The following is a 13449-nucleotide window of genomic DNA, read 5'->3' on the forward strand; positions in this document are numbered from 1 at the left end:
CACACACACACACGAAACTCTAGAAGACAGATCTACTCTCCAGTGACAGAAAGCAGATCAGGGACTGCCTTGGGGCACAGGGCACCTGGGAACAGTTTGGGGTAGAGATCTTCTTTCACTGTGCTGGTGTAACATGGGTGCATCCATTTGTTAAAATGCGTCAAAATGCACATTTTAAATGGGTTAAATTTTATTCTATGTAAATTTTATTATAATAAAATTGATTTCCAAAAACCTCCAATCCCTGCCCTCATAGGCTGTAAGACATTTTAGGGATTATGTAAGTCCCTCATTTTATAGGAAGGGAACAGAGAAATTCACTGATTTGCTCCGAGTCTCAAAGATATAAAAAACAGAGGGACCAGCACCCAGCCCTGTCCAGTGTTTTCCTCTTAGCTCGTTGCCTCTGATACAAAGTGGGGGCTAAATTCTGGAATCTCATGTTTTGGGGTGACTATGTTCTGAAACTTTTGGTGGATCACCCACATCCCAGGTGCCTGGGTACCTGTAGCCTGAATCTGCCATGCCTCCCCCAGGAAGACCACCTGTGGTTTCCAAATACTGGCTAAGATGCGGGAGGGGTGGGGAGGAAGTCTGGCTGAAGCCCCAAGTCAAGGTCTGCTTTATTTCCTGAGTCATAGCAGTTGGTAAGCCCCTCTGTGGGCTTATCTTCCCATCTCCCTACTCAAGGCGAGTATCATATCTCACTGGCCCTGCCATTCTTGACCTTCTTCCACACCTAGCGGGGCTCACACACCTGACATTCAAGCTCTGTGCACCGATAAAACCCCTTTGGGGTGGAGCAGGTCCCAGAAAGAAGAGGCCAGAATAACGTGGGGGTCTGAGTCCCGCAGGCCGGGATCACCTCGCTCTGAGAGTGAGGCTGATGTGGAACTGTAATGATGTGCCACAGACCTGATGTGTGTTTGTCAAATCCCAGAATTCCAGAAGAATGTCTGAGTGTCGAGTTTAAGCTAAATCCAATTCTGTTACCATCCACTAACCTGGCACAAACAGTGGGGAGTAAACAGGGCACTAATGCCCCCGTCCCCCAATGCAAGCTGGGTTTCCAAGAGCTTCTTTCCTCCCTGATAGCCAGCTGTGCCCCCTTGGAGCCTGGCATGGGTGGGGAACACCCCCAACCCCTTGGTGCACAGTCTCCCTTGGTGTCTGCACCCCTCAGAGAGCAAATGCTGGCTGGAGGCCTGGAGGCCTAAGCCCCCCACCTGGGGAAGGTTTGAGCTTCTATCTGCTTCTACTTCGATGCATATTATCCAGCCTGGGACCACTGCCCCTCTTTTCCTGGCTGCCAGACCACCACCACCCCGGGAGGGACCTTCTATGAGACTGCAAGTGGCCAGTGGCTCCTGTGGCCCACAGAGGCCCTGCCAGCTGGCCTGTCCAGGGAGGCTTTCCTCTTCACATCACCTTTCCTCCCTGCCCCCTAACCTTAAGAGGCAAACCCCAAGACCCCTGCCCTGAGTCAAGGCCTGCATTTTGTACTGTGCCTGGTATTCCCCAAGCCCCTCAGGATGGTAGCATTCAGGGGATTCTTCTTCTTTCTTTTTTTTTAAATTTTGTTTAATGTTTATTTTTGAGAGACAGAAAGACACAGAGCATGATTGGGGGGGGTGGGGTGCAGAGAGAGAGGGAGACACAGAATCCGAAGCAGGCTCCAGGCTCCAAGCTGCCAGCACAGAGCCTGATGTGGGGCTTGAACTCACGAACTGTGAGATCATGACCTGAGCTGAAGTCTGACACTTAACCAGCTGAGCCACCCAGGCGCCTCTATAGGTGATTCTTTTTACGTCAACCAGCCTTCTCCCCTACAGCTTCACAGAGGGTACAAAGTACATGCTCACTAAATTCCCGCTGAAAAGACCTGACGTGAATCCTGCCTTGCCCTCCCCTGCTGCCATGCCTCTTCCCGGTAGCTCTCTGTCCCTAATCCTTTTTGGCTTTCTCTGCCCAGATCCAGCTCCTCTGGAGAACCTTCCTTCCTTCAGTCACACACAGCCCAGTAGGTCCCACGCTCCCCGGCAGGCTGTGTGTGTTACCTCAGGTGCTAGTGGGGTGGGGAGGAGATTAAATTCAATATACACTAGTTCGATGAACCCATGAAGGCAAATCTCAACTGAACAGCTATGAAGTTATAAATGAAAACTTCGGAGCTTACAGAAATGCCCAGCCCAGCCCAGGGCTCAAATTCCTCCCCTAGGGTAGTGGGTGGGAGCACCAAAGTGATGTGCAGGTTGGGCTATAGGAACGCTCCTGCAAGCAGAATTTCCAGACAGAGAAATCCCTTGTGCAGAGTCCAAGATGCCCCACTGAGGCTGTTTAGCTTAGAAACACTTGGGAACCCTCCGTGCTCCTACGGCCACGGTCATGGGGTCTCATCAGACTGCCAGCACTTTAGGGCTGGGCTGCACGACTGTGCTCGGCAAACAAGACCAGTGAGGACAGGGGCAGGGGAAGTAAAGGTGGTGGCAAGGTCACACCGTAAAAGGGGGACAGACCCTGCGGGGAAACTTGGGGTTCCTCAAGGGGCATTAGGGCCGGGGTGAGTCTCTGTCTTGCCCTATCTCCTGTCTCCCTGTGCTCTCCCATCCCAGACCAGGGGCAGGGCCGGAATGAAACTCCAGAAGGCTCCCTGCGGGGACTGGATGGTGCTCTTTGCTAGTCCTCTGCCTTGCAATGGCAGCTTCCCCGACCACACGGTGTCATCCCTCATGTGAACCCCTGGCCTCTCCGGGAACTGCGCCCTCTCTAGCCCCCTTGGCTTAGACCCCCGGGGTCTCCAGTACTGTCAGCTTTAGCTCTGTCCCAGCACCCGCGGTATCCCAAGGAATGTGCTAATCACTTCACTTGATTTGCTTTTCACTCCTCACAGACATTCGACGTGGTACATACTAGTATCCCTGTTCTATGGATCGGCTCACTGAGGCTCGGAGAGGTGAGACGACTCTCCCAAGATCCTGCAGCCCTAGTTGGAACCTGGCCGCCTCTGATTCCACAGCCTAGCCTCCATACACCGCACTGCCTCCTTAGCTCTTGATTCCTGACGCGAGCGGGAGAAGGAGGGGCTTTGACAGGCTGGGTGGGGATGGTGACTGGAGAGAAGAACTAAAATTCATAGGGAATCTACAGGTTTATCTAATCCTGTTCATAATTTTATGAGTGGATATTTTTATCCCTATTTTACAGATAAGGAGCTCAGGCCCAAGGAGGCCAGGGGTCTGCAGATGAAGTGAACTCCCGGGCTTACACGGCTAACCCACGACAGCAATTTTGTTCCAACCCAAGTCTCTCTGCGGTCAAAGCCGGTACCGGTCCACTGTGCCATGTCACTACCTGGGCCAGCTGCCAGAAACAGCTTCCTGGACATTTCCCATGATGCCCTCTAGGCCCGGACTGGTGTCCTGGCTCTTTGCAGGACCTTGCAGCCTCTTGGAGATGAAGGGCTCCCACTCTGGCCTGGACACAGTCCGGGGGGATGTCCTCACTGATGTCTCTAGGCACTGGCCGGGTCCCGTCCCTGCTCTGCTAGGTGGAGGAGGAGGACAGCCTTTGCCGGTCACCTGGGACTCTGTCTTCATGGGGCCCACTAACAGGTGGTCTCCTGGGTGGGTTGACGAGCTTCAGGGGAAAGGGTTGCCTTTGCCTGCTCAGCAGGACTTCTCCTCAGGTTGCTACGTTGGTGAGGTTGTGAGGGTCTCAAACCCACTTCCCGGTTTTCTCTCAGCACAGCCCGGTCATGCAGGAGCATGCAGGAAAGGCCTCCCTCGAGGGTCCCGCCATGCAGTGTGGACAACTGGATGGAAACAGATCATGGGGTTGGAAGGGCCTCCATGTCACCGGGCCTGAGAGGGCTCACCTACCTGGACGGACTCCCCATTCAGGAGGCCTTACCTTAAAGAGGGACATTCACACTGAAGCAAACTTGAAAAGAGAGAACACGTACACAAAGAGAAGTTTACTTGGCCGGCATTTCCCTCATTGCCCTTGGCTTTCACTGAGGATAGCTAGGTTTCTGGGGAGGCAGATCTCTCCCCCCTCCACTGGCTTCCCCCAATTCCAGCGCTGGAGCCCTGGGAGCCACAATCTCGGAGCCTAATGCTTTTTGGGTGCAAGAGGAGTGCCCAGGAAAGAAGCCTGGAGCGAGAAAATACCTCCAACATCCGCACGGTCACATGATGCCGTTCAAACACACCGAACCCATCACTCTGCCCTCTGTGGTCCCCAAAGGAGGTGAGCTCACCAGTAACACAAAAGCAAAACGTGCTACATTTATTGGCTACTGGAGGACGCCATCACCTTGGAACTAAATCCCCAGTGGGAAAGACGAATGAACTCTATGCCGGGAGATTTTTTTCCAGCATCAAAGGCCTTGGCTCCAGCCTTACTGGCTTCTCTAGTCCCCCAACCGCTGCTGGGGTGCCTGCCACCCACCCTGTGTGCCCTTGCCGTGAGGCCAGCCACCTCCAGAAATCGATTTGAATACAAGGGTGGCACAGAGTCTTTGGTTTGGTGTTGACGGCACATCGCTTGTGCAAAATCAGTTGCAAACGTGGGTGGCCAGAGGGTAGACAGGACGAATATAAAAGGGAAAGTGAGGGCGGGAGAATACAAGAGAGTTGGCAGGACGAACGAGACGAAATCCCCACATTGAAGCAGAGGCCACTGAAAAATGTCCCGAGGTGGGGGTTAGTGCAAATGGGCCTAAACCCGAAGGCAGGCAATCCAGTTGGACTAATGACAGCTGGTGAGTCAGGGCAGGGGTTAGACAGGGAGGCTCAGGCTCAAGGGAGCAGAAATCTAAGCTTAGCAAATGTCTTGAGAAGGTAAAGGCCTGGAGGCGACAGCAGCCACCTGAGGTCTGTGAGGGAACTGGACCAGAGGCCAGAGGCCAGCTAGGGATCTGGACAATCTCGGTGAGATCTTTGGAGGGACGAGGATTCCTACGGAGGGGATGGAAACCAGGCCTGGGAACCTGCCATATCCTCAGCCCCTACGGGGGCAACTGAGCCACCCTAGTCTTCAGCAGAGCCAGCCTGGTGTCTGGGCAGTGTACAGGTTTGCTCTCCCACCACCGGCTGTGCCGTGGAGGAGCTTCATCCCTGCCGCGCGAGCGGGAAGAGTCCGGAGATGCAGAAAACATACCACGGAGTCCTGGCTCTTCTTAAGCCCTGGCACCTGGATGACGTGACCTCACCTGGCCTCACTCCAGCACCTCCCACCAGACAGAACCAACTCCCTCCTGAATCAAGACAGGCAGGACACCCCCAAGGCTCTTAGACTTGGTATGGCCGGCTCATCCAGCGGGGTGGTCGCTATCTGGCTGTTTTCTGGGGGTGGCGGCATTTTGCTGTGATGTCAATAGGACGTGGGTAGGAGCTAGTGGAGCTAGCCCAAGACAAAGGAGCCCCAGGGTTCCCTCTGTGACTGAATGCCTGGGGCGGGGGGTTGGCATGAGGCGATTAGAGGGTTTCTGTGTACCTTGTCTCACTGCCTTCTAAAACACACACCCTGTGTCTTCTTGAGGCCACCGCCAAATTGCAAGGCTCGCACACTTGTCCTCTCCCTTCTCAAGGAGGCTGTCTGTCTCTAAGATCCAAGAAGCTCACACTGCCCTGTCCACTTCTTCCCAATGTCAGGTTCCAAAGCAACTTTCCTTCCTCCCACTGTCACAACCTTTCCTTCTCAGCTCTCCTCAAAGGGCATCGATGTGCCCTAAGGTTATGCGACACCCTCAGCCGGTGGACAGCCTATCTTGTGATGGAACCCCTCCCCTGTAAACAGAAGATGACTTCTGTGAGATGCACTTCAGCCCCCAGTGTCTCTCCCGTGACCACTCGTGGGTGGCTATCTATTTTGCCTGTTGGTAACTGGCCCTACTTACAGAGCATAGCCACCCCCACTGCTGGTATCTGAGCCAGGAGGGCCTGGCTACCCGTGGTCCCCCCAGGGTTAATCCTGAGTTAGTAAGAGGTGGGTGTTGGCTTCTTAAAACCTTGTGTGAGTTACACGTGGGTCTTGAAAGGCTTTCAGACACGGGAACTAGAGTACATTTGTCACTGTGGTGGGCTTGAATTCAACTTAAAATTCATTTCTGCTGTGAACAAGCCCACAGAGGACTCAGGGTGGTACCATCAACATTTTTCAGAAAAGAGCTTTCAACTTAGGGGCAGTCTCAGGCAGACCTTTCCAACCTGCTAAGGAGATGTAGGCTATTCTTTTCTTTCCCATTTTGATATTTCTCCAGAGACAAATCTCTAGGATATAAGTGAGATCAGATACTTAAAAGAACTTGAATACATCTTTAAAGACCTGTAGCTGAGAACTCTGTATGGAACATTATTCGGCTCAAAATGTGACCAGAGACACCTGTTGCACAATGGAAGTTTCCTTTCTTATCCTTCCTTTGGATGGCCTAACTCTCTCTTCCAAACGGAATTCAAACCAGCCAGATAAACGCTCTCCCTGCCTCCCCCCCCCCCCCAACCCCCAACAGTGTTAAGGATAACTCTGGAGTTCTGTAGGGGTGAGTAGGGACTTGCACAGAAGGTGACGTGTGAGGTAAGGATGAACTCAGTCTTTGGGAATGCTGACTCAGACAGTTGGACATTGTTGGGAGCTCCTGAACAGCCCCTGCCCTCACTCTTTGCCATCCTCTCAGGGGATGGTCTGGCCCCAGGAAGCCTACTTGAGCCCTTCGGCAAAGGAAGCGAGCAGAGTCCTGCCCTCCTGTCCCACACTGGAGGCTCGGGAGAGACCCAAGGGAGGGAAGCACGGGTCCCTTGTGCTCCAGGTGGAATCCCACCTGACCTCCAGGTCAGCCTGACCCCCTCACCCAGAGGTGTACTTCTGCTGCTGGTTCCCAGGGACCCTCTCCCACCCTGGCCCACAGGAGCACCTGCACGCCAGGCCGGCTACCCCTGCCTGTCCAGGCCGGGTGAGGCCTGTCTACCAGTGGACTGGGTCACGGGTTGGCCTCCCGAGTCACCCTTCTCTCCTTCTTCCTCTGTGTCTGGCTCCTTCTCCATCCTGCAGTCCCACAGAAACCTCACGCTTGTTCTTTATGCCCTTCCCTCACTCAGGGGAAACCAGGCACAGCTCAAAGGGTCGCTTCTCTTGGGTCTGCCCTTTCGTTTGGCTCAGAGGTGAGACAGAGGGTTGCAGCCTCAGGAGGAATCCCTGCTATTGCTCGGCCTTAGGGACAGGCTTCTGGAGACAGGAGCTTCGCAGGGCCCCTGAAATCTCAGAGCACTTTCCTCTGCTGGGTTTGAGCCATGTTCTCCCTTCTCTTTATCCCAGAGAGAGACTCTTCTCCATGAATCCATACTTTAAAACTTCTTTGGGCCTTTTATCATAAAGATTCTCCCTAATTCCTTGCTTCCCTGTGGCTTCTCAGCAAAGACTTGGGTGCCTGCCTCCGCCCTACCCCAGGCCCGCTCTTCCCTTTGCACTCCCTGCTGACGGTCCCCTCAGCTTGCCTTGTCGTCTGGCCCCACATCCGCAGGAAGAGCTGCCCCTCCAGCCCTGTCTGGCTCTCTATAAGCCTAGCTTTGAGTCGAGTAAGTCATTTTGCAGACCTGGGTTGACTGACTGGTCCCTGCTCTTGCCCTGGGATCCCTTTTGTCAGGTGGATTCTCTACCTTGCTCTACTTCCCACTTTGCTTTGGGTAGATTACCTTAGACTAAACCTGCAATAACATTTTATCCTCGGATCTGAGTCTTTAGTTTTCCCCTCCTTCTCTACCTGGTCTCTGGTTTCCTACTTCCCCTTGCTTTTTCCAGGACACGGTTGATCTTGTCCTTGTAAACCACTCACAGAGACCCTCTGGGTAGGGGGGTAGCCTTTGAGCACGATGGCATGGCCCTGCCCAGAGCCAAGGGGGAAATGGGCAGGAGCAAAGGTGATGCTAACAAAGAAAGAAGGTGAGCCTGAATCTAGCCTGTTCCGAGCTGTGTGCCAGCCAGTGAAAGTCGTAAAAACCAAAGGAGGAAGCAGATGAGGAACAGTGACCCGATCAAGCATCCAGGGACAGTCAACCTTCCGTGCTCTAGCCTGGCTGAGCCTGGACCATGCTGAGAGTTGCTTCCTACTTGGGACATTTCACAGCACTATCAGTAACTGCTCCCCAGAAAACCTCCTGGAATATAACAGAATTCCTCTGTGATCATTCACAAAGCACAGGAGGGTCCGTCCTGTACTTGGAGGTGAGGGAGAGGGGGCTGCATGGCACAGTGTGGGGTGACTGAGGCTTGACTGGATGGTCTCAGGTCTTTCCTGCCCAGGACCCCGGTCCCAGCATTCCGGGGCTCTTGGCCTGTAATTTCCTAATATTACATACCCCCTTTGCTCCTAGCATACTAGCCAGCTGGCTACCCCAATTTTCAGTCTGAATAATTGCCTCATCAGGCCACAAGCCAGCAGACTTGGGATACTCCCCCTACACAGGCCTGTACGCACACTCTCAACTTCAAGGAGAGCCCTGCTGACCAGAAGGCCTCCCTCCAGCAGAAGGTCACAGCTAGGACATGGTCTCTGCTCTCTGATTCCTCTTTCCAACAGCTGAGCTTTGACACCCTTTCCTGCAGCCCCTTCGACAGGCATCACCGGGACAGGGCTGAGAACCTGGAAGGAGGTGTACGCTGGGCCGGAGGGAGGCCAGCAGGGACAGCGGGGCAGAGGGGGGTGGGGAGCCCTACAGAGACAGCCTCTTACAGACTCGGCCCCAGAGTTGGTGCAGCACAGCCCTACCCCAGGTGTTGGGCACTGGGTCTTACCTTCTCACGATGCACTAAGTCCACATAATGACCATGACTGTGACTCTTATTTACCTAGTAAGTACTTTTCTTTAAATTGACTCAGTTATAAAGCGAACCCATTTGTTTATAAAGAAACCTTAAATCTCCACCATACACGGCCAACTCATATCATTTGTAACTTCTGATTGAAATCAATCAATTGATCTCTGTTAAAATTAAAAGTCTTCTGTGTCCCATACGAATCAGCATCTTGGTTATGGCTCTAGGTTATGTATTTTTGACAGTAAACTCTGAGGGCTAGGAGACTCTTCCGGGGAGCGGCTCAGCCACCTCCTGCCCTTGTCATTTTGGCTGTAAAACGTGCCCCAGACCGCTTTTTCTGCGCACGCAGGCCCGACCTACAGTGTGGAATGGGCTCTGGGGCCCTACTTACAATTCGAGGCTTGAAGGGCGGCTTGATCTTCTTCTGCTCCAGGAGAACCCAGTCGATCTCCTTGAAGAACGGGTGCTGCTTGATGGCGTCCTCCCCGTTCTGTGCCGCCACACAGCCCAGGCGCTTGTGGGGGTTCTTGGTCATGAACTGCAGGGAGGAGGGCATAACAGAATGAGTGACAAAGGCTTGGCAGGGACAGTCTGTGAGGGAAAGATGAAAGTCAGCCATGGCAACAGCTTCAAGGCCATCTCCCAAGCCTGTTTCCTGCACTTTGAGGGACTCTGCCCCTCAGGGTAGTCTTGCACTCTTTTTTTTTTTTTTTTTTAATGTTTATTTATTTGAGAGAGAGAGAGAGAGAGAGAGAGAGAGCGAGCGCGCACACGAGCCAGGATGGGGCAGAAAGACAGGGAGATAGAGGATCCAAAATGGGTTCCGTGCTGACAGCAGAGAGCCTGATGCAGGGTTTGAACTCATGAACTGTGGGATCACAACCTGAGCCGAAGTTGGATGCTTAACCGACCGAGCCACCCAGGGGCCCCAGGGTACTCTTTCACTCTTATACAGAATTTACCATATGCCAGCCGTCATTCTAAACATCGTATATAAATTAATTTATTTCATTCAAATGCAAGCCTCTGAGGTCTATTATTATCCCTATTTTATAAGTGAGGCACAGAGAGGTTAATTAACTTGGCCAAGATCAAACAGCCAACAAGGTACAATGCTGGGATTAGGAACTCAGGCTACTACTAACTCCCTGATTCTCCTCAGGTTCTCAAGTCTTCTAGTTGGGGAGACTGAGATCAGATAAACTCACTCATGCTGAGAGGTCCACAGTCCTTGTTGAGGCAAGGAAAGAGGACCAGATATTCATGCCAAGGTAAATTATCAAAGGCACCCCCTCCATTTCTCCTTTTCCTGGACCCTCTCATTTTTTTTTTTAATTTGAATTTGTAACCTCTAGCATAAAATATCCATGTAGATCAACTGATTAAAAAACAAACAAGAAGAGGAAAAGCTTACTGCTTGTCTGGTAAACCACATGGGTGTGTTTTCCTCCTTAGCCTTGTGAGAAGAGCTTCTGGCTTGGAGGCAGCTTCCCCAGATGTTAAAATCTGTACTTTTATCTGCATCCCTGATAGTTCCCCACACACCCAGGCGAATTTATTCCTGTTAAGTGAGTCAGTCCTGATGGCAAGTAATTTGAGCAGATGTGTACCATATAACTGAAAAAAATCAGTGCTGGTAGGTGGAAATATTTCTGATAGCCACCCAAAATAAAGGCAGGGGTGTGTGTGTGCACGTGAGCTGGAGACAAAGAGTTAGATTTTACAGGGGGAAGGCTGAGAGCCTGTATTTAAACAAAGGAATTTAAGAGGACAAACCATAATCCAAAGGAATAAATTTATACTGATACAATTTCAGGCTTCATCTTCAGGGAGATTTTCCTGGGCAGGGAGAGCCTCTTGCTGACTCTTGCCTGGTGCCCCTAAAGCCAAAGCACATGGACACTGAGCTGGGAGAGCCACAGGTAAGAGAATGCCTTAAGGGGTTTTGGGCAGTTTGGAGTTAGAAATGGTACCAATGCACACCTTGCCCTCTTAATCTAAAAGTCAGCAGAGGCCACCCCTGCTTAAACACTCCTGATTCGTAACACCCATAGGATAAAGTCCATACCCCTCAGTTTGGCACACGGAAACTTCTCAGTCTGAACCAAGATTACCTGGTTAGGCTTTTGTATCCTTTATTGCACCTATAATGCCCACATCCAGTCCCTATGTATCCTCTAAGAACCAGGCAAAATACTGCCTCCTCTGTTGAAGCCTCTCCAGATTCTCTCCCCTGTAGGAACCTGGGACCTCATGTTTCTCATTTATTTAAATTATAATTTATGGGGCGCCTGGGCGGCTCAGTCAGTTAAGCGTCCGACTTCAGCTCAAGTCATCTCAGTTTGTGGGTTTGAGCCCCGCATCGGGCTCTGCTCTGACAGCTCAGAGCCTGGAGCCTGCTTCAGATTCTGTGTCTCCCTCTTTCTCTGTTCCTCCTCCGCTCATGCTCTGTCTCTCTCTCTCTCCTTCAAAAATAAATTAAAACATTAAAAACTTTTTAATTCTAATTTATCTAGGGGCACCTGGGTGTCTCAGCCAGTTGAGTGACCAACTCTTGATTTCAGCTCAGGTCATGGTCTCAGGGTCATGGGATCAAGCCATGTGTTGGGCTCCACACTGAGCGTGGGGCTCAGCCTCTTTCCCTGTGTCTCCGCGCCTTCCCTGCTCATGTTCTCTCTCTCTCTTAAAATAAAAAATTAAGAAAATTATAATTTATCCAAACATCCCTTACCCTTGGTGAGCTCTAGGATATAGGAATCAGTCTCATCTTCCCAGCATTTGGTTCAGTGCCTCGCTTCTATTGTGCACTCAGTACATTTAAATGACTAAATAGGGGGCTGAACGCTGGGCCTCAGAGCACAGTGGTAAGGAAGGAAGGCAGCAGGACCAGCACTTACTATTGCACAGGTTGTGCACTGCATAACTCTATGAGGCAAACGGCCTTCTTGAGAGCTCTGCACCACTTTGATGTAGGCAGCAGGTCTCAGAGACAGAGCTCAGTGGCCAGTCATGAAACCTGGCCTGGCATTAGAATGTGAGGAAGTAAAGTGTTCCAAGGCCAAGGGAACAAAGATTCTTCCTTACTTCCTTAGCTCTTCCTGTCCTTCCACTTCTGGGAGACAAAGTATAAGGGCTACTGACAAACATATAGATTTTAACATCTCAAGAAGATGCTCCTGAGCCAGAAGCTCTTACAGGGAAATGCCTTCTCTCAGAGCCTTTGCCCTCACGGATCAGTGGACACAGGCACAACTTCTAGCTTCTGAATCTCTGTAGGTCAAAGTTTCTCAACCTCTGTGCTAATGACACTTTGGATGGGGTACATCTTTGTTGTGGGGACTGTCCTGTGCACGGTAGGATGTTTAGCCATGTCCCTGGGCTCCACCTACTAGATGCCAGCGGCAGCAATGCTCCCTCCCCACCCCAAGTTGTGATGGCAAAAACATCTCCAGACGTTGCCAGACGAATCACACCTAGCTGAGAAACACTGCTCCAGGTTGGCCAAAATGAAAGAGCCTAGTGGGGGTGCCGGCAGGGGGCTCACTGGAAGGTTTGCCGGGCTGGTGTTCAGGGCGCCGGGCGAGTGATCAACTCTGCTGGGCTGGTACTCTGGGTGTTTTGGGTGCTGCCTGCACGTTTCTCCTTAGCCGGCATCTGACACAGTGCCTGGTACATAATAGATGCTCACTGGCACACACTAGATGAGTGAATACACATATTCTATCTGCTTCCTTCACCGCTTTCATCCCAGTGGTGACTATGTGTGGATCTATTTTTTATTTACTGCCCACGTTTGCCTGCTGGATTGTAGTCAACCAATCCAGCAGGAGCCTGGCTGTTATAGCCACCAATGCTTACTTAGCATGAGGCATGATGCCCAGCACATTGGAAACACTCAATAAATAACAGGTCATTATGGGTCATTATGGCTCAGTCGGTTGAGTGTCTGACTTCGGCTCAGGTCATGATCTCACAGTCGGGAGTTCGAGCCCCGCGTGGGGCTCTGCGCCGACAGCCTTCAGATCCTCTGTCTCCCTCTCTCTGCCCCTCCCTCACTTGTGCTCTCTTAAAAAAAAAAAATAGGTCATTAAATTATTGACTAGGAGGGAGAGAAGGTGGGGGGGAGGGAAATTGATGAGTTGAGGGAAAGAAGAAAGGAGGAAGAAAAAAAGAACTGCGGAAGAGAATAGCATGCTCTGATGTGGCATTTTCCGGAATATGGTATGTGTGCTCCCAGACACCTACAAAGTGATTTTAGGTCTTTTTACCAATTTCATATGATGATTTATGTTAATTAGTTATGGCAATGATACTGATTTTCCATTTATGACAGCGATATAGAACTTCTTTGTAAAAAACATGCCATTAGGTAAATATTGGTAGTGGATTCAAAGAACAAGTAAATCACAGTTGAGAGGGTACCTGATATGGGAAATCTGGTGAATGTGATGTGCCAAATACTGAACTTTGGAGCATTCTGGTGGGTGAAAGAAGTCAGGACTGGAAGTCAAGGTTCTGGGGCTGTCACCTCGGTCCTGCCTCAACCCTGAGGGTCAACTGCTCTGCTCACCTTCCCTGCACCCCAGCTTTTACAGCTTTCCAAGGAGGTCAGGGAGCTTCACGTACTTGCCCTAG

At 51.5% G+C, this 13449-nt stretch overlaps 1 protein-coding gene across 2 annotated transcripts in view; it reads right to left on the minus strand.

The window, feature by feature from the left end:
- PRKCE (protein kinase C epsilon) overlaps positions 1–13449 on the minus strand; it is a 501657-nt gene that overhangs the window by 18369 nt on the left and 469839 nt on the right. Inside the window, exons 14-15 of one of the 2 annotated variants that reach the window (XM_040453848.1) lie at positions 9206–9352; positions 3910–3939 (exon numbers count right to left, since the gene is read on the minus strand). In XM_040453848.1, the coding sequence (XP_040309782.1) occupies positions 3925–3939; positions 9206–9352 (162 nt within the window). In that variant the 3' untranslated portion in view covers positions 3910–3924. The remainder of the gene's footprint in view (positions 1–3909; positions 3940–9205; positions 9353–13449) is intronic. The other variant, XM_040453847.1, reaches the window with a different exon arrangement.

This window comes from Herpailurus yagouaroundi, unplaced genomic scaffold (assembly GCF_014898765.1).
Source record: "Herpailurus yagouaroundi ecotype Mexico unplaced genomic scaffold, PumYag 210, whole genome shotgun sequence".
Classification (NCBI taxonomy): domain Eukaryota; kingdom Metazoa; phylum Chordata; class Mammalia; order Carnivora; family Felidae; genus Herpailurus; species Herpailurus yagouaroundi.